This window comes from Tenrec ecaudatus, chromosome 16, assembly GCF_050624435.1.
Source record: "Tenrec ecaudatus isolate mTenEca1 chromosome 16, mTenEca1.hap1, whole genome shotgun sequence".
Taxonomy (NCBI): Eukaryota; Metazoa; Chordata; class Mammalia; order Afrosoricida; family Tenrecidae; genus Tenrec; species Tenrec ecaudatus.
This window is the reverse complement of record NC_134545.1, coordinates 60,049,909-60,076,157: the sequence shown is the minus strand read 5'-3', so window position 1 is coordinate 60,076,157 and position 26,249 is coordinate 60,049,909. Positions and strand designations below refer to the sequence as shown.

General features: G+C 45.4%; 1 protein-coding gene across 2 annotated transcripts in view; it reads left to right on the top strand.

Annotated features, from left to right (window-relative positions):
* The window catches only part of ARID5B (AT-rich interaction domain 5B), a 198,182-nt gene extending 173,469 nt beyond the window's left edge, over nt 1-24,713 (top strand). For both annotated transcript variants that reach the window (XM_075534830.1, XM_075534831.1), the window contains 2 exons: nt 14,946-15,144; nt 18,638-24,713. In XM_075534830.1, the coding sequence (XP_075390945.1) occupies nt 14,946-15,144; nt 18,638-20,791 (2,353 nt within the window). In that variant the 3' untranslated portion in view covers nt 20,792-24,713. The remainder of the gene's footprint in view (nt 1-14,945; nt 15,145-18,637) is intronic.
* Nucleotides 24,714-26,249: the final 1,536 nt, after the last annotated feature.

Sequence of the window (26,249 nt, the reverse complement as noted above, 5' to 3'; positions counted from 1 at the left end):
AAGGAAGACAGATGACAAATGAACCCTGTCGTTTGCAAAGACCCATTCAAACTTCATCTCCACGCAGAGTACAAAGGCGTGGATTTAGAGCCCCACCTGGCGCCCCTGACATAGAAGACAGCTCTTGCATATGTGTGGCTGCAACACCGTTGGTTCTGCAGAGCCTAAAGCTCCAACACACCTGAGCACAGGTGTTTTAGAGTGCTTCACAAGAACTTAACCCTTTGACCTTTTCTCTTTTTCTTTTGCCACCTTGTCCCCTTTCATGTTGTTGTGATAAGGTGAAAGGTGTGTCATACATAGTTAGGAGTTGATGGCATACCAAAATTTACAGATAATTTATATATTTTTAAATAAATTGATTTCTAATATTGTCACTCTCATTCATCAGAACCAATCATGACAGTAAAAAACTCACCCATAATCTTTCATGTTATGGATGTGCTAGGAGTCCCTGAGTGGGGCAGGGGGCTTAGCACTCCACGACTAGCGGAAAGATGAGTGGTTAGAATCTGTCCAGGTGCCTCAGAAGATATGCCTGACAGTCTGCTTCCAAAATGTCACAGTCCTAAAAATTCTGCGGAGTAATTTTCCCCTGCAGGCTTGGGGTCATTATGAGTTGGCATTGGCTTGGCAACTAACAACAGCCTATATTGTGATGGGGAGAGACAGCTGGGAACTACTGTCTAGGGCCCTTACTTTTCTTGGTTCTAGCAGGCCAGGGACTATGGGGATCTGTCTGGGGAGTTGAAACACTTCTTCTTTGGTCAGTACAGAAGCGGCAGCTCTTGGGCGGAATGAAGTGTAGAGATGGTGGTGGATTCCATCTGTTCTTATGATTTAAAGAGAAACAAACAAAAATTCACGGTCATTGTGTCAATTATGACTCGCGGCGGATCTTCCCGATGAAACAGGAATGGCTACATCGGTGAAAGGCCACCCTTTACCAAAAGATTCCAGGAGTTCAGAGGGGGCAGAATGCTGTGGGCAAACGCACCGTCTTGGGATGCTCTTGGAAATGTTATTATAGACAGATTATTGAGCAATATATTATTATTCCTGGGAAACTTGGAAGGCTTCCAATCTTGCAAACCAGATTGTGATCAATGAGGGGAGGGGTCCCTCATGTGGGGTTCTTCTGGTCTCTCCCTTTTCACCCTGAGACTATCAGTCGCTGGCTCCTGTCCTTATGTCACCGGACTATTTTTTGTGGAAGCTGGAGAAGAAATGAGTGATCTACTGTGCATTATCCACTGATTCATTTTTCATGCAGTGTGGTTCATGATTCCAGTAAATGTTTTCATTTTACAACAAGAAAAAAGGAGCGAGCTCCTCAGTAAATGTTACTGGCGTATTAGTTGGGTACTTTTGTTTTATTAATGAGTACCATAACGAAAGCACGGGCTGTTGAAAAGAATCAATGGGTGCATTTGTTTAAGGCATGGCAGAAAGGGTACAATGCCCATCAATGCATCATTGTCGCTGAAGGTCTTACGTGTCCAAACTAACCTCGGACTGGCTTAAATCAAATGGGTCCGCGCACTTCATAAAAATGTCTTTGTCAGCCTGGTTTTGCTTCCAAACCTATTCATCTCTGTCAGTTTTGAATATTAGTACCAGGCTCCTGGCCATAGTCCATTAGTACTGTACTTAATTGCTCATGTTACAGATGATTACATACCAATATAAAAAGCATTAATGTCTCCCCGTCTTGAGACTGCACTGTGTAGACGTCTCAAACTCAGCAAAGCTTAGGAAGCCTGCTTATTCTGGCCATCTCCCGCTGCACATTTCTACCCAACTTTACTGTTAATTATCATGCAAAAATAAAACTAACTAACTAAATAATGCCTCCTTCCTCTAGGGCAGAGCCCGGCTAATTTGAGTGTTTTCTTTCTTGTGTAACTCCTAAGATGCCCCAAATTGCTGTCTTTGATCAATAAAGAGCCAAACAGGACCAACGCTGCTTTTATGGAAGTCTCTTAGCTTGATTTTCAGAGATAGGAATTCACTTGAAAGGCTTTGTGTTCACGTGAAGATTTCTTTCCTCTTTAAAAAGAAAGGAACGAAAAATTAAGCACACGCAGAGGGGGATAACAAAAATCTTTACACAGAATTCCCGATTACTGGTTTTAATTTTCCTGCATAAATTACATGGTCTGTTTCTGTGGCGCACATGAAGTTGTTATTAGGGATTTAAAAGGAGCAGTTAGGTAAAAAGAACTTTATGATGTGCTTTTCGGAGTATTTAGAAACTCAAAATCATAAACAAATGTATTTGTTTGTGGGGGGAAATGAGCAATTATGCTTCATCTCCTGGCATACTTAATGCCTGACTTCAAATTCTAACCTTTTGCTTTTCCTGTGTTTCTTGGCCAAGACTCCCATGGGACTACCTGAGGTGGCTTCCTTATGGTGAAGGCTCAGGGTGAGCCGCCGCGCCCAGAGAATACACTGGGGCTGAAGGAGGGAAGGTGTCTGCTACAGCCTCCACCTTTCTCCTCTCAAGGTGGGGGGCAGTGTGGAAGCTTCCTGCCCCCCAAGGAGGCCTGGCGGGGGGAGGGGGTGCATGGTTCAGCACTTGGCAGTTCAAACCCACCCAGCAGCTTTCGGGGGGGGGGGCGCGCAGCAGAGAGGGGGCGGGTATGTCTTCCTGTAAAGATTACAGCCTAGAAAACCCTACAGGGGCAGTTTTGCCCTGTCCCATGGGGTCACTGTGAGTTAACAATGCTCTCCAGAGTATTTAACAACAAAACAGCAATCGAACTTTGAGGCAAACCACCAAAAATATATCTAGTTCAAAGGAACTCAGCAAGTCATATTTGCAAAAGAGCCAAGGCAAAGTGAGATGCTTTACCATTCTATTCATGGTCGGGACATGTCTTGGTATATTCTTGCTCTATTTGGCCCCATGGGAGCTTATAAATACTCAATTCAGAGAGCCATGCGCAGACTCTCAGGCTCCTGTGTTCCTCTAGACCAGTGCGACTCCAAGGGAGTTGGTCCGGCCCCTCCATGAACGGTCACTAGCCCGTGACAGGCTAAGTATAGGAACTGCGAATAAGTATGTTTACGCTCGCAATTGAATTTGCCAGAATAATCTAATGTGTGCTAGATCTAAAAATAAAAATAGAAAACTAATTTTGTAAGACTTTTTTTAAAAGTTCTATTTTTAAAGCCTCAGATGGCAACATACTGGAAATTTAGGAACTTCGTCTGGCACCGTGGGTTACTTGAGAGGCAGCGCTCCAGTGTAGCCAGGCTCCAACTCAGATGCCTAGAGAGGCTGGTGGGGTGGGTACATACAGTGGACCAGGTGAGACAGCAGGAAGCCGGTGTGCCCAGCCTTGAGTGGAAAGGCCCACTCTGGGCTTAGGCAGAGGCAATCCCCAAGCTTTAGACATTCCATGTTTCTAAACTAAGTTTGGATGTGAAATCTCTGACTTACAGATACAATGTTGGTTCCAATAACTCTAAAACAATTTTAAGAATGTTAAACCCCAAAACTATGGACAAAAAACCAATGCCGTTCTATTGCCGGGGTCCATGAGAATTGAACTCCCCTTGGGATTGGGCTGCCCAGGCTCTATTCAAATGCCCTGCAGTGGGCAGAGTGGTGATGCTAAGACCCTCTTCGCCATGTGAACACTCTTCCTCGCGCTGGCGGAAGGCTTTCAGGGACTCTCCCTTTATCTTCCCCTTGCCCTCTGGAGCCGCCTCTGTCCCTGTTCTTGGTGGCATGGCTGCAAAGCTTAGGCTAGCTCCTCTCTCACTTCAGGGTTTTGCCCAGTTTGCTTAAATATTCTTATTTCATTTCGCCAAGCTGTAAATCATGAACTGTGGGTCCTTCATCGGGTCGGCTTGCACTTGTGTGCCACACCCATCTGATATGTGTCCCTCTGAATACCCTGCTCCCCTGCCAGGGGACAGTGGGACACAGACAGGGTCAGCCTATCGAAGTAGCTGAAGATTACATTGGAAATTGGTAAGAAGCCCTCTCTTAGCGATCCGCTTGCTTTTCTAGGGCGAAAACAATGTGCCATTCGATCCACTGCTTGCTTGCTACTGCCCTCAGGAGCCAATCATTGTTTTATGAAGGCCCACCATGTGCGCTATAGTTTCCAAGATAAGAAGAATGTATGACTCAAAGAGTTTAGAACAGGGCTGGCAAGTCAGGAAATGCTCTGACTACCACCTCCCCAGCGGATATTGCTAAGAGAACGCCATGCTGTTTCTCCTGAGCCCAGGCACACCCTTGGGAGCTTTCCCAACATGGCCTGAGGGCAGCCACTATGAACCGACTGGACTTGTGAGGTTCTGCAGCCCTCAGCGTACTTATCGCATGATCGGACCTGTAGACCAGGCCACACGAAAACAAGTTGAATCTGTACTGTAATAAGAATCAGGTACGCTATAGATACAAATCATAAGGTCAAAAGAAACCCAAGGAGGAAGAGAGAATTTCCAGTCAGAATAACCAGGCTTTTGAAGCATCCAGAATGTGAACAGGACCTAGAAGATGGAAGGTTAGAACTTAGGGTGGATCATCTCTATTACAGAAAAAAAAAATTAGCTATAGAATTTAGACATAGCAGTACATCCATTTTATTACCTTCCTAGAAGCGTCCCCAGTGTGCCTGGGATAGTATGGTAAACATATCAAGTGTTAGGAAATAGTGGTTGGACTGGAATTAAATGCAAACCAAAAAGATACTTTACTCTGGAAAATGTATATAAGAAGATAGGGAATCAGGTAATGGAAGGAACGGTCAGAAGAATTCCAAGTCAAATTTCAAAAACGGGATCAAAAGTAGGTATTAGGGAGGGGGATTAAGGGGGGTGGTGGCAAATGGGAGCTGATTTCAAGGAGTTCAAGAAGGAAGAAAATGTTTTGAAACTGATTGTGGTTGCAATTGAACAATATGCTTGATGTGATTGAAATATGGAATGATATATCTGTATTGACTCCCAGGAAAATGGTTTTGAAGGGGAAAAAAGTAGGTATTATTTTCAAAGGTTATCCTCCAGCCCAGGGTTTGGAAAACTTGAAAGAGCCAACCCTGTCACTCACAACAATTTAAAAATCATTGGACAACCATCCATATCTTTTATGAACAAATGAAAGTACCATTATGTGAATAATATCCTTAAAGGATTTTCCGTTTTACTTCAAAGCCACATGTACATCCCGAAAGAGCCGCTAAGGGTTCCGGAGCCAGTTTGCTGACCCCTCCTCCCATATGTGGTTTGCTGAGAGGGAAGCCCCTCTCTTGGGCTCAGATAGACTTTTGTGGCACAGCCTTGGTACAAGAGACCCGGCCAGTGACCCTTTCTGTACTTTTGTTCCACTGTCACCGGACACTCACATCTCCCTTCTCCCCAAACCCACACGAGGCTGCCTAGCCCCTCTCAGCACCCCAAACCCACTGCTATCTAGTGCGTAGCAACTCTATGTGATCCAATGTTGGGTTTCCAAGTGTGTACATCTTTCCAGGAGCCAAGAGCCTTGTCCTTCTCCGTCAGAGCAATTGGTGGATTTGGACCACCAACCTTGAGGTTTGCAGCCCAATGCCTAATCTGCAGTGCCACCAGGGCCGGGAAATCAGACATGAGTTGATTTCACAGTTATATAAGCTGAGGCTCTAGGGCTGCCCTTACACTGGCCCCCGCCCCCAGCCCCGCCCCCACTTAGCCTCCAAGGACCTGAGTAGGAGGGTCCAGTGTGAGCTTCAGAGTAACTTCTTCTTATCATCTGTTAAGAATTTCTCCCCAGGCGACAGTCAGGTAATTTCATATGCAGGAGCCTCACTGTACATCGCCTAGCATGCCTCCAATGCTCTGCTAACTTTCCAACACTTGAATATTTCAGGAAACTTTGAAAAAGAAAAACAAAACCCTAGCCAGGCCCTGGAGTAGAAAAACCAGTTTCGGGTGCTTTTTATTTATTTATTTTTAAAATCAACAACAGTCTTTGGAGGAACAAAAAAAAAAAAAAATCAAGCCCTATTTAAAAATTCCAAAATTTGCTTCCAAATGTGAGATGTAATTAATAGAAGTTGGAGTTTACACTGTTGAGTGTAAAAACACCCGCAGGCACAAACTAATCAAGTGTGTGTGTTATGCTGTAAACTACAGCAAGTTCTTTGTTTGACCAAAAAAAAAAAAAAACACAACTTGCCAAACAGCAGTTTTCCTTTGTCAGGTCCCCTTTATTGTCTCATTCTTGTCTTTACCCTAAATGCCACTGCCCCCCTTGAACCAGGCTATACCATTTAAGAAACTTTTCAGGTCCCAGGTTTTATTGATAGTTTGCATCAAGCATGAATTTGAATTTGAGAATAGATTAGTTGTCTGAGCCCCTTTTCTTTTTGATAAATAACGAGAGGTTCCTACTTATGATTTTCTGTCCTCGGGGCTTTATCATTAAGATTAAATAACTGTAGTCTCAAGCATGCCGCTGCACAAACATCTTTCCAATTATGTGAGTAACAGATGCCCTCACAAAGGAACTATTGAAAATTCAGAAAGCATGTTTCCAAAAGGAAAGGAGGGAGCGGGGAGGGGGAGTATCAGATGACAGAAGAATGTAATTGTTTACCATTAAAATATATCCTTAACTCCTCCATTGAAAACCTCTTGGAACATTTTGTTTTGGTACAAGTTACTACAAAGTTTGATCAAAATAGTAAATGCTTTGGGGGATTGTCAAACATTTCAGCAGCTCCGGCATCAGTGGGATCCACATGCGTGCGCCGAAAATGGAATAGTTGTTTGCCTCCTTCTGCACAGGCATGCTGCCTCCTTTCATTTGTAGGCCCACCTCACGTGGAAACCTGTGTCCTTATCGTAGACCATTACTCTTCATGAAATAATGTCCATCTGCCCTTGAAACGGGTCCAAAGCAACTCAACTCTGAGTTCGTCATTGTTTTCTCATTAGGAAGAGTTATTGCCGCCAGCTTTTCAGATTGGCATTGGCGACGGCAGGGTAGAGACGGATGCTGTTTACAGTCCGTGCCCTCCTGTGGATAAGCATTGAGTCTCCGATGTGGAAAGGCTGCCTTCTGTAAGTGCAGCTACCCGATCCTCCATGTGATCTTTGTTCAGAGGACACAGGGCTAACTAAACAGCCGCAACAAAACTGGGCTCACTGCCCTGAGTGGATTCTGACTCGTGGCACCCCTCTGGAGGGTTTTCAAGGTTGTAAATCTTTACAGGAGCAGGGAGCCTCATGTTTCCCCCACAGAGCTACCGGTGGGCTTGAACCACTGCTGTTAGCAGTCCACCCTGGGGTCCTTGACACCAATCTAGTCACTCCTAAAAATGGCTGAGAGACATCAAAGGGGCAAAGCAACCCGAGAACTTAATCGTTTGACTGAGAAGAACATCGACCCAAGGCACTTGGGAAGTCGGACTATCGTAGGCCCAGGATTCATGGAAGATGCACTTCTTGAACTTTATTGTCCATTCTCCGGTTGGGCTGAGCCAATTGTGTCACCACCTTTGGGAGAATAACGGCACGGTTTTTCACGGCATGTTTTAAGAAGTGTGTTCTGTGCCAGCGCCCAATCCATAGGCCTGCTTCTGTCTGAGGGAGTTGGACCCCGCTGTGGAGTGAGCCCATGGATTCTCCTTAGACTTAGATCTGTGGTTCTCAGAAAAGGAGTGTTCGCCCTAATCCCTCCATTCCTTAGGAGCTCGGAATTCACGTAATCGAAGGGTGTTCCAGCACACCTGTTATCACTGGTGCTTCTCAGCCAATGTATGAACATGCACTTCTACCTTGACAAGTGGATGGTAACACAGATTAGCCGAGGGAAGGCAGATCCAGATCTGTGATTGGATTCAAATGTTGACACTTAATAGCTGTGTGCCTTTGACTCATCACTTAATTATTTAGCTCTGAACCTCCATTTCCTCATCCATAAAATGGAAGTAAAACTACCAACTTGTGGAAATTTATTTTTGTGATAATTAATATTAATAATTAATAATATAAAGTATTAATAGTGGCATTCGTACAAACCTAATAATCTGTGAATGTTCTTGTTATAAAACAACATAATTTAAACAGAGTAATAAATGTCTGGGGGAATAGCAATAATAATAATAAATGTACCATGGACTGCCAGAAGAATAAACAAATTGGCTATGGAGAAATCACAGCCAGAATGCTCCTGAGAAGAAAGGATGGAGAGACTTCATCTCACTTTGGACATGTTGTCGGAAGCAACCAATCCCCGGAGAATGATATCATGCTTGGTAAGAGAGAAGGTCAGCAACAAGAGGCAGATCCTCAATGAGATGGGCTGACACATACCTGCTATTGTGAGGATTGCAACCCACTGCCATCAAGTCAGCTCTGACTCATAGTGACCCTGTGTCCAGGGCTTTAAACATTCTCTCTTGGAGTAGCTGATGGGTTTAAACTGATGACCTGGTGGTTCTCAGCCCACCCCTTACCTGACAACTTCACCAGGGCTCCTTAGGATCCCATAGACTGGGAGATATTTTGTTCTGTTGTACATAGGAGGGCTTTGAGTCAGAGCAGACTTGAAGGTGATTAATTAAATATATATATATATATATGTATATAACCTGAAGTTTCTGTGTCCACGCTCCAGTGCAGGAGACCTGACGTCCCATAGTACGCACATCTTTATGAAAGTCAAGCTATCCTCTTGCTGAGTTCTACTAGCAGCTACCTCTCTTTCCTCTTCTAGCTTACTACTGAACCAAGGAGGATGGTGTCAGAGTTGCCAAGGGTGCAACGAACAACTTTCCTACCATCTCCAGGGACAAATAGAGAGTGTCAATGCCTTTAAAAGTTTCCCTTATTTGCCTTCTCCCTAAAGCAGTCATGGAGGCCCTAATGATCGGATCATTTTCACAAAGAAAAAAGCCTTACTGAGAGCAAGTGGTCAAGTCTTTTTCAATAGTGTGGGACCTACACCTTTGAGGTATCGTTGCATTGGCATCTGCTGCTTTTGCCGACGTCTTTTCAATGGAGAAGGTAGTGCGTGTGCCCTTAGCTGCTCATGGGCAAGCTAAGTCTTGTGTACGAGATCTCTGTGGCATTCATCTGGCCACTTGCTGGGCTCAGGGGGGTCCTGCTTACAGACTTGTTCTCCACGGTCAGTATGTGGCATGGCATGTCCCTGCAGGGGTGGGTGTTCAAAGCTTGCAGTTCCCCAGTCTCATCTGCTGGAAGGTGATATCAGAGGCCTCTTTCTCAGCACTCTTAGATGAGTGGAATCTTGCTACTCACCCTTTGCTCTCTATTTTGGCGGCTACACTGAAACTCATCCCATCAAACTGGAGGTTTTTACCAAGAGCCCACATCTTCTGGCTTAAAAAAAAAAATCAGCCCAGTTACTGTCAAACCCAATGAGACATGTCTCTACCGAGGCAGCGTTCTGACTTCTCCGTTCTCTGCACTTGTATTTTGTGTTGATCCCCATCCCACCCACCACAAAGGCTTATCATCTTCCGTTTTTATACTCACAGTCTCGCACCCTGCGAGGGAACAGTATGTGAGATAAGAAACTCGAGCCGATTTGTTAGAATCTTAACCAGGGTGTGTATACCTTTTCTTCAAAGGGGGAAAGTATACCTTCGTTTCTGTTGGCCCCATATTTGGTGAAAGATTGCTTCCCACACTTCACAGTGAAGTTATATTTTCAATCTCTGGCTGGAAAGGGAGACGGTCTGGCCAAGCCTTAGAATTCATCAGTCGTGGAATCCACTCAGAGGTGCAGGGACTCCGTTTGGGACTGCATCGGGTCCGAAGCTGCACTGGAACCAATATGTCGTTGCTTTTCTATTGTCACTGAAAACCTAACCGTCTAAGAATAGAAGCAGCATTTTGACCTGACACGAACACCAATTCTATTTCCCTCTGCTCCTCAAAGCATCTGTTGCAAGGGCGGCAGCCCACCTTTGGGCCTGGATTTCTTACCCCCACGCTGGTTCGAGGATACCAGAAAAGTGCCCATCTTTGTGTCACAAAAAACATGGGATCTTTGAATGTGAGGTGCAAATTCAGTCCAAAGATTTCCCATTTCCCCCTCCGCTTTCTGGACTGACTCCATTCCAGACATGATTACAATATCATTTTCCAGACCCCTGTGCATAGATAGAGCCTCACCTCCTCATGGGCACTGTCTGCTAAATGTTTTGGCCCAAAAGTTCAGTCTTCCCATGCAAGCATTAATCAGTGCAGAGACAGTAGTGGTTACTCATTCCGATGAGATTTGACCTGATTTTTTCGCTGCTTTGGGGATGGGAGAGGGGTGTCACCTAATAAAGATGAAGTATCTCTTTTTCTTTTGTATGAAATGCTAATGACAAAGACATGTGCGCTGTACACTTCCTTACAGGACGCTGCTTCTTTCTGTTAGAAAGAGAAGCAGGGCCCTGGAGGATTTTAGAATTTGTAAATATAAAATTATCTGCCGTGGTGTTTAAAAAAAAATAAATAGGAGAAAGAGTTGGCAGGTTGCCAGATTACTTACATTACAGTAATAGATTTGCTGACCCCTGACTTCTGCTGTGGAGAAATGTATTGAATTTTTCATAATGTCAGATGAGGCAGATCTCAAAACCTAGTATACCAAGCACTATTATTTAACTTGAGATTTAGTAAAGCCAAAATCTTTCCAAACAAGTGATTTTGTGTATCATGATAATTTAGTGACTTGGTGCTAATAAATCAAGGTTATAATGCCATTGATTTGTTAATTTTAACTTGGGTTGATTTTAAGTCGTCTTTATTTTAAAAAGAAAGAAAGAAAGAAAGAAAGAAAGGAGAGTGGAGGGGGAAAAAACCCTAGCTTTTCACAGTGACTGAATTTAATAAGAATCTCCATGATAGCAAAAGGCTCCCCTACTGTTTCTGCTTTGGGGTGGAAAATGTTATTCTTGTATTATTCCTAGGGAAAAATAAAATCTCATGCTGCTACAAATCTTAGGCCTATGGAAAGAAGTTATTTTTAATACTTGATGCCTTACCTATTTCAGAGCCATTAATGACATCGTAAATAAGCATTTTGCTAATCTGAGATGTGAAATCGGAATAATAATAAAGACCTATTTATTTGCCCAGCTTTCAATCCCGAGACTAGATGTAGATTGAGGAAAACAGGACCAGGCGGTGGGGAGGGCAAATCTCTCTGGATTTTTTTTAATGAATATATTGCTTTCCTCCACCATTACTTCCACCCACCTAAAACCCAGCCCGCATTTTTAGAGCTAGAGAGAAACCACTGAAAATATTCTGAGGGGATAGGGGTACATTTTTGCTTTTATCTGTACAGTTCGCAAACGGATTACATCTTTGTTGTCCTACAATTACTTGAGGAATAACCACCAGCAAGGCTCAGTCATGTTTCATGATATTAAATTCCTTATCATTGGGCAATGCTGACCCTGTAGTGGCTCCCCTGGTTCAGTGGGCCACATGGACGCTGATTCTCGGTCTGTGAAAACTTGCAGTGTTAAGGTCATAGCCTGTGGGGTGGTGACGTTGTCCGCTGACAAACTCCCAGAGAAAAATCTCCAGTTGCACCCAACGGAGATCACTGTAGGAAGCAGCAGCTGTGTGCGCACCAAGGGAGACCATGCCCTGTTCCTCGGTCACTTGTCCCTATTTCTACTTGCTACCTTTTAGCTGCCATTTTTCTTGTTTCACTTTGGAGTCTTTTATTCATTCATTCATTCATTCATTTATCTATCTATCTATTTTTAACTCTGGGCCATTATAATTATCTTTCCATGATTTAAAAGAAGGGAAAAAATGGCCTTTTCCTTACATTCTCACACATTCACTCAAACCCATTCACACATACCCTCACTCATCCCGAATCACACACACACACACACACATACACATGCATACAACACATATACTCTCGCAAATAAATGCACACGCCTCTGGACAAGCAGCACTCGTGTTTGGATTCAGTTTTACCTTAGTCATGCCTCTTTCCAGGTACAAGAAACATTTAATTCCAGATTTCCTGCTTTGGGCTTTAGGCCTTTGAGCAGCAAAGTAGAATGTACTTTTTACTGCTGCGGCCGGCCAGCTGCTGAGTTGAGTGAAGGAGAGTGAGGGGTTGGGGGGGGGGGACAAGAAAAGGGGAATGGGGGGGAGAAGAAGAAGAACTGGAATGAGGAATTAGCCTGCCTCGTCAACTTGTAAAAGGAAATTAAAATCTATCTAGAGATTGGGGTAGTCCCAGAACCAACAGAATCCAGAGGGAGGAGTCTGCTGGGGCTGACCCTCTGCTTCCCCTCCTGGGTCTCTCCACATGCGGAAAGACTGCTGTCATCCCTGGTGTGATACCACCTCCATCTGAGAATGAAATGAAATGTGGGGGGGGTACTGTGGCCACAACAAATGGCGATCATTGCAATACCCAGGCTTCCTTGCTCCTTGGGTTCCCATGGCAACCAAACAGAAGTTAAACAAGCCTATCGGTCCCAACAATTATCTCCAATAAGAATATGTTTTTGTTAAAGTCAATTTAAAATATTTTCTCCAGTTTAAAATCTTAAACACATTCTGCCCCTGGACAATAAAATAAGCCCAGTCTGCTTGATGTTGAAGGGGATAAAGTTCCTGGAAGAGCCCAGCAGATAAAAGGAATTGGGGGTGGGGGGGAAGTTGGGGACTTTACAGATGAAGCAGAATACATTCAAGTATGAACAAGATTGCTTTTTTCTCTCTTCTGTGTATACTTTTTATTATATAAATATTAACTGTAATATTACAGTGGGAAGCAGGTATTTGGCAACCATATATTATTTTAGTATGTCTACATAGAGAGAACAGTTTCCAGTTTTAGCAGCTGCAACATGTTTAAACTCAGTTTGTAATGGGATCTGAAGATAACTCTTCCCCATGGGCTGTGTTGATCTTCATGGCTGGCCCACTGCCAGATCTGGGGCTCAAAAGCATTATTCACGCCCCCTTGCACTACCTTGTCTGAGCATGCTCAGTAAATGAATTTTGTTTCTAATATGCTATAAATTGGGATTTGATTTTCCCATAATTTACGTGGCATTTTATTGAAGAGGGAAATCTTATGATCACAAACATCCCTGCTCCTAGACTTGAGCAGCGGGCATGTTTAAGTAGTTGTGATCCAAATTGCTTAGTTAGAAACCAATTTGAGGATAGCTAACAAATACCCAAACCAAAAGAGTTTTTATTTTGTTTTGTTGGTTTTTTGCCTGGGTGTCTTCGTTTATAAAAATAATTAGGAGTCCCAATATTTGAACAGATTTATGTTGTTTATAAGCCAAGTACATTTTCTTCATTGAGTCAACTTGTCTTATTTAAAACAAATTATGTTTGCTGTATGAAAGTTCATATTTTTAAGGCTGAGTCTTGTATTAATCCCACAGTGAGTCATTAATCATAGCAAATGCATTATAAAAACTTTAATCACTGAAGTTGAAACTGAGATTGTAATGCAATCCATCCCTTTTAATTACATCAGCTATTTTTCCCTTTCAGATCAAGAGCTACGGCGCAAAGGGAAAACAGATTAAAACTAGAGCCGTTTGATGTACCTCTTTTTAAAGCAATTTTATATAATTAAAATTTTCAGCCCTCTGTTTCTCCGGGCTGGAACGGCCTGTCCACCTTTCTTCTCACTGAGGTTCTACGCCTCAGCCTTTCCCTGTTACCCCCGAGTAGATCCCTTCATCCTGGATGCCACAGATCCTTGGTGGAGCCTCAGACATTTCCCCTCGGTCACACTGTTCTTGTCTCGCACAGACCCTTTGTCTTAAGTGTCTGGTTTGCACTTTGACGTAAATGAAAATGTGGACTTTGTGGGCGTGTGAGCTTCAATTTTCACCTTGAACAAACAGAGGGCACTTAAGCATATCATTTCATCTTTTTTGGATCTTGGTTGCCTTCCCTATTTAGAGGGGGAAAAACCTCATAAGAATGGTGCGGGGGTTCTATGGGCCAATTTGTATATGTGACACATACTAGTACCTACTTAAATATAAGCTTCTTGTGGTCAAGGACTTAGGTTGTTTTGTTTACTGCTATATCTAGGGGCCTACCAAAAACTGCCCGGCACATAGTAGGTGCTCAGTAAGTAGTTGTTGATGGAATGGTAAATAAATGGTCACTATTGCTATGATGAGGGGACCCTGGTAATGTAGGGTTTACTAGTTGGGCTTTCATCCAAAAGGTCAGCAGTTCGAAACCACCAGCCGCTCCACGGGTACAAGTCTAGGCTTTCTACCCCCTTAAACAGTTTCAGTCTCAGAACTCATGGGTCAGTTCTACCCTGTCCTATAAACTTGTTGTGAGTTGGTAGCAATTTGATGGCAATGAGTTTAGGGTCGTTTTTTGGTTTGTTTGTTTGTTTATTGTTACAAGTCCTTGCGCAGCACAAATAGCTAAGCACTCAAGAACTAGCTAAAAGGTTGGCAGGTTTCACCCACTCAGCCCTCTCCGGAGAAAATCATGGTGTTCTGTAGCTGAAAAGTCACCGCCATGCCACCCCTCAGGAGCCAGTTCGACTCTCCGCGCATGGGGTGACCAGGAGTCAGAATCAGTGTAAAGCAACCAACAGCAACAATCATTATTGTGGCGATGTCATTGTTGGCAATGAGCCAGGTGCCGTGGGCAGGGAGGATGATGCTATGGCCTTGTCTACTTCCGCTGGTCCCGCACCTTGGTCTGTAGGTTCACCAACCCCAGAGCAAGTCATTTAGAGGAGGAGGTCAGTTCACCAGCTACTGATTTCATCAGGGAAGTTGACTGTTCAACTCTGGCGTCAGTGTGCAGCACCGCATCCATGGGGTGGGAGGCGGACTCGTTCGATGAGTTGGTTGGGTCGAGAAAAGAAAGCAACCCCCGCTCGCCACAGTGTTACTGGAATGACCTCAACTGATCAACCGTTTATCCTGTGATCCTTTTAGATTAATCCTGCCCTATGAAAGGTTTATTAACGGAGAGGAAGATAAGCCCCTGCCTCCAGTCAAGCCTCGGAAACAGGAGAGCAGTTCACAGGAGAACGAGACGAAAACCAAGGTCTCAGGAACCAAGCGCATCAAACATGAACACCCCAAGAGCAAGAAAGAGAAGGAGAAGGCCCCGAAGCCCCAGGACACATCAGAGGTGAGTTGCCCTCCTCCTGCCTCATGGCCGTGTCCCCATGAAGCAGCGTGGCTAGAATGAGAAGGCAAATCATCTCAACTTGACAGTTTCCCCGCTCTGAGTTTGCTCAGGAGCCAACATGGACTACAGAGCATGGGTCTGGGACAGGCCAAGAATAGGAGCCAGAGGAGGCCATCGGTGAGTGGTCTGTTGAAAACTGACACCAAATCTAGAAGGAGGCAGAGCTTCATCCCACTGAAACCTTCTCTGCCGGGGACGGCTGCTCGGCCATCTTAGAGCTAGTCGGTCTGAGGAGTTGGGGTAACTAATGCCTTTGGTGTCTGGGAAGCGAGGGGAGCGTAGAAATCGAGGTACCAGGACTCTCTGCAGGACCGCCTCGCATACTTCAGAGGCTGTTTGTCCCCTGTAATTGACTCCGATGCAACAGCCTTGAGTTGAGACCAATTTAGAAACGTCTTAAGTATATATTATTTATAGGGAAATTTTGAACTGGGTCCTCAGAAACCATTATTATCTCTCACGTTAACAGGTATTTAGTTTCTGAACCTTTTAAAACAAGCCCCAGCTCCCCGCAGCCCTTTTGATAGAAGCCATTACTGTCAGTGTAGATGCAGCCATGGAGGCTGATCTGGGCTCTGTTTCAGCATGAATAATAATAAATAAAAAAAGAAAACCCTGCTGCCCATAATAAAACTCAGCAGCCACATTTGGAGACAGCATGTTCTAGGATTCATTCCCAGAGGGAATTTTCGTCCTGATATTAAACACCCCCTAAAAAATCAGGTTTATAATGAACACATAAGAGACTCCCTAATTAAACACTGGCTGAAAGCAAACACACAGTACACACCACCCTCCCTCACTAGAAATTAACTTGCCCAACCGACTCCAGTAGAAGGAGATAGTTTTAATGCCAAGAGGAGAGTTTTGTTAGTTTTTGTTTGGTTTGGTGGGTTTTCTTTGTTGTTGTTGTTGTTGGGGTTTTTTGGGTTTGGTTTTGTTTTGGGGTGGGGGCTTAATTATTTTAAGCTCTAGAAATTAAAGGGGGTAGAGCGATGATACAGAGATTTCTCAACATCTGCAATCTTACTACATAAAATGGCCCAAAGCAAGGAAATTCCAAGTGAAGGCCCGCATTCCAGTCATCCTTTATCCTGTGGGCCCAGTGATTTCGTAGAGATTTCTGATCAGTGCGTCCTATGAGATTCCATTTGTACTGTGCTGGTAAAGTACCGAAGGTCAAGCTGAGGACGAAGGAGCCTACTGATCTTTGAATGGCTCTGCTTTGAGGATGAGGTTTGAAACAGTGGGTTTGTCAGCTGTGGGAGAACTAGCAGGTCTATCTAGACACTGAGTCTGTCAACTTGGGAGATTACCTTTCCCCAGAATGGTACCTGGTGGGAAGAAGTGAGCTCACTTTAAAAGACACCCAAAAGGAAACCTAGGGTTAACTATAACACGTCCTTGGGGGGAATTTATTAAAAACACCTTGGCAGTCTATTGGCAGAAATCCCTAAAGGCCAAACAGTTCCCTTCAGGGAGGTTTCTGTGCCTCTTGCCTCACAAGGTGGTCATAAGCAGGTTATCTGAACCAGGTGGGAATCTTACACCCTCTCCAAGGATGGCAATAATGACAAGAATCACTCTACCTCAAACATGGACCCATACTCTTGATTGGGTATAGTTCTTCTGATTTATTATCTTGTGTGTGTGTGGGTGCTTAGATCTCATTGCTTTCACTGGCGTTTTCATTGTTTTTAATTTTTGATGATTACAACTCAGAGCAGTGAACTCGGTGGAGACAAGACGGCTTAAAACCATCCTGGTGAAATCCACTATCTTTAGGCAACTCAGAGTCCAAGTTGCATGATGAGACGATATCACTTAAAATACTGAATCCGCTCATAAAATTCCATCCAAGAGAAAAGAATCCTTTACTGTTTGGGCATTTTTTCTGCCTGACTTTCAAAGGTCACCTTTACACAGTGAGACTAGGAGCGATAGGACTCCTTGTGACGAAACACAGAACCGCATCGGTGTTGCAAATCTCCTAGAGCTCCACATTAAATGACAATCCCAGCAAAAACTAATCAATTAAATGCTATTTGCCTTTCCCTCTTGCCTTACTCATTTTTTTCCTGTATTTTTAGGTAGTGATGTTCAAGGGACCAATGATGGTTGTTAATGTAGAACAAGTAATGATACTTGTACTAGAAAACGTAACTATTAGTAACCACCAGACACCCCCCCCCAAAAAAAAGACAGTAAACAAAGTGTCTTAGGAATGATAAATAAATAAAGATGTCTTTAAGTAGATTTGGAGAGAAGCATCCATAAAATAGGGGTGATTCCTTCAATCCTTTGTCCTTAAGCCTCCCTGCACCACAATCTTCAGTCTTGCCCAATAAACTAATGCAATTGAGACTTCTTTTCTGAACCGAGAAGAATGGATGAGATGGATGAACCCCCCCTCCCCAACCCCTCCCAAAGCCAGCTCAGTACAACTGCATTATGTGTGCCTTCCACTGTGATACGTCAGGGCAGAATGGCAGCGATTGTGAAAGGGCTTTGTACTCGGCTGTGTCACAAATGGAAAGTGAGAATAAGTGTCTGAGATCAGAGTTCACTTGGCTACATAATATGATGAATGGGTCGAATTGTGCCCACAGCTTCCGTCCATGGAGATGCAGAGAGAATGCTGCGTTGCGGGCTGTAATTTATTTCAGTGAACAGAGAAGCTGTATTTATAATGTTGATGCTACTCACTGCTTGAGTTTTGACAACTTTGTGAGCACTAAGAGACACATAGGTTGCCACGGTCCAGAACAATGGAGTGTCCTCTCTCACGTGGGTCGGCGGCCGTTTGTCCGCCTAACTGTTCCACGTTCTGGCACCTTTGGTATGTGCTGTGGCACTACCTAAAGATTACTAGTAACACTTGGCATCTCTAACCATCATTGTATTGAGCCCCTTAGGAAGGGTTCTGCTCTCTGAAAGAATGGCCAGGGGTTAGAGTAAGGATTTTATTGTTTACATGGAATTGGTGGGGTTTTTGCAAGAGAGACGCTTAAAAAAAAATCTTTCTCTGGAGTGTCATAAAACACAACATCTAATTTAAAACCCATTTGGATAATTGACTGATTTGACAACCTCGGAATTAAGCTATATATTAGAATCAAGGAGAGATATGATTATATACCATCAGTACATAGCACTCTGCTATTTTGATAGGTGTCTCATAAGGGACTAAAACAAATATGCATATTTCCCCTCATGTTTCTGTAATTTAGATTTCTTTGTTTAGAACTTTGATTGGAGAGTAATAAAGCTCTGCAGAAACCCCATGAGCTGATTGACAAGCATCTCTTCATGAAAAAAAGAAAAGAAAGACAAAAACACCTTGTGTGTGATAGTCTATTGCACAGCAAAAAAAAAAAAGCATCAGTGTGTTTGTTTGCCTTCCTTCTGACTGTCTTTTGAAATATTTCATCAGGTGTCATCCGAGCATGAGAAAGAACCAGAGATTTTAAACCAGAAAAGTGTCACGGAGCCGCTCCCAACAACAGATATGAAGAAGAAAGCGGAAGTGCATCCGGATTCGGCATCACGGCCCCCAACATCCAGATCAGACCCAGAGAAGGCCAACGAAACAGACCAGGTTTCCAGCGGTGAGCAGGCGGTAGAGGATGGGCCAGAGAAGGGCCCTGCACCTTCACTCCCAAGTGCACCTCTGGCCCCAGAGAGGGACCCAGCAGTTCTCCCAGCGGCTGGCAAACCGTCGCTCGCCTCAGCCAGTACCCAAGTAGACTCAAAACAAGAGCCCAAACCTTGCCGTTTCACAGAGAGCCCTGCCACCGAACTCCAAGAAGCGCCTGGCTTCCCCGCAGCACAGCCACCCTCGGCCAATGCACATGAGATGGAAGATGGAAAATTACCAGCTGTGGCAGACTACATCGCCAACTGCACCGTAAAGGTGGACCAGCTAGGCACCGACGACATCCACAACGCACTCAAGCAGACACCCAAAGTCCTGGTGGTCCAGTCTTTTGACATGTTTAAAGACAAAGACCTGACCGGGCCCATGAATGAGAACCATGGACTCAATTATACGCCCCTGCTCTACTCAAGGGGCAACCCAGGCATCATGTCCCCATTGGCCAAGAAGAAACTTCTATCCCAAGTGAGTGGGGCCAGCCTCTCCAGCAGCTACCCCTACGGCGCTCCGCCCCCTCTGATCAGTAAGAAGAAGCTGATCGCCAGGGATGACTTGTCCCAGGCTCACCATGGCCACAGCACTGACCACCTGGCAGTCAACCGGCCCTCCGTGATCCAGCATGTCCAGAGTGTGAAAAGCAAGGCCTCTGAGGAGAGGAAGACCATCAATGACATTTTTAAGCACGAGAAACTGAGTCGATCGGACACCCACCGCTGCAGCTTCTCCAAGCATCACCTGAGCCCCCTCGCTGACTCCTACGTCCTGAAGCAAGAGATGCAAGAGGGCAAGGAAAAGGTGTCAGAGAAAAGGGGGCTCCCCCATTCCCACATGCCCAGTTTCCTGGCGGACTTCTACTCGTCTCCCCATCTCCACAGCCTCTACAGACACACCGAACATCACCTTCACAATGAACAGGCATCCAAATACCCTGCCAGGGACATGTACAGGGAATCAGAAAACAGCGCGTTCCCGCCCCACAAACACCCAGAAAAGCTGCATGTCAATTATCTCGCATCTCTGCATCTGCAAGACAAAAAACCGGCCGCAGCGGAAGGCCCCACCACGGATGATCAGCCAACAGATCTGAGCCTTCCCAAGAACCCGCACAAACCAACGGGCAAGGTCTTGGGCCTGGCCCACTCGGCCGCAGGGCCTCAGGAGGGCAAAGGCATCTCCCAGTTCCAGGTCATAAGCAGCCAGAGCCGAGACTGTCACCCCAAAGCCTGCCGGGTCTCGCCCATGACCTTGTCGGCGGCCCCTAAAAAATACCCTGAGTCACTTTCGAGATCAGGAAAGCCTCCCCACATGAGACTGGAGAATTTCAGGAAGATGGAAGGCATGGTCCACCCCATCCTGCACCGGAAAATGAGCCCCCAGAACGTTGGCTCGGCGCGCCCTATAAAGCGCAGCCTGGAGGACTTGGACCTCGTTATCGCCGGGAAAAAGGCCCGGGCCGTGTCACCCCTGGACACCTCCAAGGAGGGCTCCGGGAAGGAGAAGGCCTCTGAGCAGGAGTGCGACAGTGGCAAGGCGGTGCACGGTGGGCATTCGGGGGGTGGGGCGGAAGGCAACAAGCTTCCCCTCTCCTCCCCTCTCTTCCCAGGATTGTATTCCGGGAGCCTGTGTAACTCGGGCCTCAACTCCAGGCTCCCAGCTGGCTACTCGCACTCTCTGCAGTACTTGAAAAACCAGAGTGTGCTTTCCCCGCTCATGCAGCCCCTGGCTTTCCACTCGCTGGTGATGCAACGAGGGATCTTCACGTCGCCCACCAATTCCCAACAGCTGTACCGGCACTTGGCCGCCACCACCCCCGTCGGAAGTTCGTACGGTGACCTTTTGCACAACAGCGTCTACCCCTTAGCTGCTATCAACCCTCAAGCTGCCTTCCCAGCTTCCCAGCTGTCTTCTGTGCACCCCAGTACAAAACTGTGAGCCCGGCCGGCCTGCGTTCCCAACCGGCGTGGCCGCCCGAGTGTCGCACCACCTACCCTGGGAGGATGCCGGATGGAATTAGAAGTCAGTATTCCTTCTGGTCTGGGGGCGAGTGCAGCCCCAGCCAGAGGGGCCAAGAGGTGAGGTGACCATGCTTGGTTTTTCTGGGGTGGCTCCTGCTTTGGATGGCCAGTCTTGACCCCTTTCCAACATGGAGGCTCCTGCGCCCCCTCCCGGGCCATTTCAAAATTGCAAGAAGGTTCTGAGAAGGGACTTATGGGTCCACAGAAAGAACTTACAGGACCCTGTCAGATGGGCAGACAGCAATCTGGGGAGGTGGGGGTAAAAGAGGGAGCAGGCATTTCAAAGGAAGGGGCAAGGAGGCTGGCACGCGGATGCCAAGGGATGCCCGCTTTTCTTCACACTCTCCAAGGTTCCAGCAATGCAATGTATAGTGAAACTTCAATAGACCTTTCCTGTTGACACTATTAAACAATCCAGAGAAGTAAAACACTGTTAAATTAACTGTATATATTTGCTTCTTTAAAAACGAAAAAACAAACAAAAAAACTACCCGTATCACTGTTTGCTTACCTAATTTATATACAGGTGGTTTCATTTTCAGCCAGTTCCCTTTTTTTGGTTTTGTTTTTAATTAAACAGTATCACTTTTGTGTGCAGGTCTTTTGTGTTTGGGGTTTGGTTTTGTGTTAAAGGCTGACTGACTGTCCTAGCGGTTGATGTGTGTTTATCGTTTTTTCCACATCTTATCATTTTGAGCAGCTTTGGGTGGTGAAAGCTATTGTTTACAAATTGAAGCAACTGATTCTAGTGGAACAATTGGAAAGAAATCTGTTGAGCACACCCCAGTGCAAAGAGCGCCCCTTTGCCGATCTGTGACTTGAGGATGTGGTTCCACGGAGATGGCAGGCTCGAAAGAGCGTCTGTGCTGCGTACGCGGCCAAGTGCTTTGCTTTGAAGTATCGGGCGATGTGCAAATATTGCGCATTGTACTCACCTTATCTAGGCTGTGAAGCTGCCCCACATACCAGAGGAACCATCCAAACAAAAACCTCATTGGCAGCTAGCTGCTGAATAGCAAGAGTCTAGAGGACATAGTTGTGGGCTGCACAGATATTTTAGGAATTTCAGAAATTGAAAAAGGAGCCAAAATGATTTACATTGGCGTTGGCACGGATCCCTTTCAGTGGTCTGGGGGAGGGGGTGGGAGACCAGGCCGGAGCTGAATTCTCCGGAGGCCTGAACACCAGATACTCTCCCGAGACCGGGGTCTTTGGAGTCCAAGGTACGGGCAACATTGCCTTTATTCCCAAGAAGGAAGCTCGCAGGTCACATCTTTGAGGATACTTGACTCCCTGGAGTCCCCATTTCAAACCCCGTCTGTCATCGTTGGTTTTGTGGGCCGTGAGGTGTGTGTGTGTATGTTCACATAAGGTGGCTTGTTTCCTTGACTTTCTTCCTTCCTCCTTCTTTTTTTTTCTTCACCTGGCAACACAGTCTACTTTCTGATTGCTTTTATTGTTGGGAATAAATGGTCAAGCCGTCCATGAGGTCAGAGGGCGTGGAGAACATGTCCCATTGGGGTGGACCCATTTTCTAAGTGTATTAGACTCGATCAAGAGAGAGGGGATTTGTTTCCAAGTTCCATCCCTGCTGACGACTGTTTTGACTATATTCCCAGTCCTTCCATCCGCGCCGTCCCTCAACACTACCTGTAGACAATAGGACCATAGCTACCCAAGTCTTTTACCTCTGAGATAATGAATTCTATGAAAATTGGTGACAATTTTCAACATCGAAATAGGTAACTCGACTGAAAAATACCGAAATCTAACAGTCAAACCGAGGCTCTTAAACAAAGCCATGCATGCCATCCATTTGCGTTGAAATGTCTCCATGATATGAAAGCCAAATATACAATGTAACATACTCAATATCCAAAGGTGGAAACAAAAGAATGTAGAGATCCAGTGTTAAGAGTTCCATTTGCTTCAATTAATTATTTACCTTCCTGTGGAATAATATATATAGATAGCTATATTTAATAGAACCATAGATAGACTAGTAGACTTTAGGTTATTCATGTGCGAGTGCAGATTATCCTGCGACTGCACAAAGTAGAGGGAGAAAAAGAAAAATCTCAATTCCAGCTAGCAAGGGGCTAGCCAGGACACATGTAAGACTTGCACTAGAGCGAATGGTCACAGAATTAGAAGACATGGAAGGAAAAAGATACTTAGGTGGTTCTGCAGAAAACCTGGGCTAGGTTGTATCTGGCTTGTAGGAGTTCTCTTCTCAAAGCCAAGGGAGGCTGGCCCTGCTGGAGCTCACCTGTTCCTTCGGAAGCAGAGGGGCCGGGGCTGGGGCGCTGCGTTTTCCCCACTGCAGTGATTGCAGTGTGGTTTCATCACGTGGGAATCAGATCACATCACTTTCAAACAATGTTAACATGGTCTAGCTTTGGTTTCTCTCATCTCTTCGGAGGGGAGTCACTATTTCTGTCTGGGGAAGCGCTTACCCTCAGCAAAAGCAGGGGGACAAATACAGGGAAGTGGGGATATGTTTTCCCCACAGAAGCTGCACGGTATTTGTTTTATAACTCTGAACAGAAATCTTGGAACTCTTTCAAAAAGACCATGGAATTCTTCATTGGCCGAGAGCTACTTTTTTATTTTATTTTAAAGTCTTAAATAGGGCTTTGTTTGCATTGTTTGAGTTCAAGGGGCCTTATTATTGAATGGAATTGCACAAGCCTTGCTTTGTGCAATCAAACCATTGTTGTTGGTAGTTCTGTAAAGGAAGCTGTGGAATCTAATTGGCAGCGGAGTCATAAATATATTTACTGAGTGTGGCTTCCAAGAAATGTTGAAATTCAGAATGCACTAAGTACTTGATTTATTGAGGTTTGGAGATTTTAAATAGTATTTAAAAAAAAAAACAACTTTCCAAGCAACTTCTGGTTTAACTTTTGGCAACATAAAACAGAGCCCAACCATCTGAGTTCAGAAGTAAGCATTCTCCTCGTAAGTGATTCGAACTTGTAATATTTGCCACAGGACTGACTTAATTTATTTTCTAGCTAGAAGCTCTTTCGTTCACTCGTTTATCAGGGCATATTACAGAAGGGTTTGTTAAAACTCAATGTTGACTTTACAACTTTCTGACCTGGTGCATGAATTCTCAAGTACTGTATTTCACTGTGTTGGTATGTCTGATGGAAATTTCAAGGTGATCCCACAAAATATATATAAATATATAAGTATATATTTTATGTAGTGTGCCTTCAAAGAGAACCATTTATTTCTCTTCACTGTTGTTCCACAGTCACATTTGGTGGTGGTCAGCCAAGGCCCATGTGGTCCAGTTTTACCCTTGTCCCTGTTTTAAAGAGCTATGGGAGCGGTTCGCCCCGGCGAGACCCACCCCACTGACATGATGATCTCGAGCACTTAAGCTCCAGTGTTGGCTGTGGATGTGTTTGATATTCTGCTTGTCTCCCCATGGTTGAAATACGTCTGAAGAATAGCAGCATAATCTCTTGGCTGTTTATACTTTTTTAAACTTTCCTGTGTTGTAAATATTGTATACTTTTGGTGACTCCAGCTATGTAACTTCTATGCTCTGTAAGGTGATTATTTGTATATAGCAACCTGGCCCAGTTATATTATATAATTTCCCAATGGAGAGGTTATTGAGTAACCTTTGCATTCATTTAAACACTACCAGAAGAATGCTGAGCCAACTATAAACACTCGATTTTGTATGTTTTCCAAATTGTACTTATTACTGCTTTTGATACTGTATTACGTGCCAATAGTTTCCCAATCACATAGCAGGCAAGAGATATTTTGTACTTTTTGATCCACTGTAATATTTAATAAAAAATGTTACTATCTGTTTCCTTTCGGGTGTGAGTACTAATTCTGTCATGCTGCGCTGAGGAGCGTGGTGGTCGCACCAGAGGGCTTTCTGTCCCGGGTTGGATATTAATAGGGACAGTACTGATAATGCCTGCCCTTCACTGAGACCCTGCCCGGTGCATGTGTTCTCTCTCATCTTCACGCCGCCGTGTGGAGATCCCCCGCTGCCCATTTCACTAGTGAGAAGGTGGAAGCTTAAGGCAGGGCCACTCCACTTTACCCAGACTCACCAGGCCCACCAATGGCAGACTCAGAACTGAAGCCCAGGGCCGTTAAGTCTGGGCACTTGTACACTGTGCTTCTATCCTGGCAGGGAAAGCTTCTGCTTCTTCATCGGTCTCAACTGCCAGACAGAGGCTTAGGAACTGGACGACAGGGGTAAATAAGAGACAGTGTCTCTGGAGCTTGTAGGTCCCCTAGGAGTGAGCGTTCATCACATGGTCGCCCATATAAATGGCGGACCTGAAGGTGCCAGAGTTCCGCGGGAGAACGGGATGATAGCTAAAGCGAGGCCCCCAAAGAAAGTGGTGGCGAAGGAGGAGTGTGAGCTGGCAAGGTGGAGAGGAGAGGGGAGGCCCTGACATGGGAGTATGCTTGGTTTCCAGGACTTGAGGAAAACGCCTGGGTCTCAGAGGCAAAATGAACACCTTCGGGGAATGAGGTGGAGGGAAGGTTAGAAAGTAGCAAGCTAAGGTGCCAAGAGACCAAGTTGGGCCTTTTAGTCTTTGGACTAAGCGAATAGAAGACGAGTTCAGAGTGACACCTTCCGCCGTGGGTGAGGTGTGGGTCTGCCAATGGCAGGGTGGGGGCTTCGAGGCCACCTACAGCTCCATGGCGAAAAAAGGTGAGGTGGTCTGCTCCCATAAAGATGGACGGTCTTAGAAACCCTAAGGAGCGGTTTTACTCTGTTCGACAATGGCACTGAGTCAGAATCAGCCGCGAACGGTTTTCCTCTGGCTGCTGGGTGCAGGTGGGGTGCTGGAGGTGTGAGGGGCCTGGGGATCGCATGCAGAGATCAAGAGGGTGTTCGTTTCAGTTGGGCTTATGGAATGGGGAAAGTGGACCCGATGGGAAGTCTGGTGGGGGATATTCAGGAAGGGCCCAAACGGTAGCAAAATAGCCCATTCCGAGGTCCACGTTGACCTTTCCATCATAGACGGGGTGGTAACAGATTTCTGATCTCTTTCTTGGTCCTCTGCCTCCAGGATCCCTGGGCCTGCTCAGCTTATTGGTTGAAAAGGGTCCTGCGCAGCCTAGCGCCCCGCACACTCCCTTTATGGCGTCCCAGAGGGGTCTGACCACAGCGCCTGGTCACCAGGCACTTGGAGTCGATAGAAGATAATAGGTTGCCACACGCATGTCACCCACTCTCTGGGAGAAAAGGGTTTCTAAGTAAGACATGGGACTCTTCATCACAGTTGACTGCCAACCTCTCTCAGACCAGCCGAGGTGGTAGCGGCACACGAGAGGTGGCAGAGGCCTCACCCTCTCCTGACTGCGGTGCTCCCTTTGCTAGT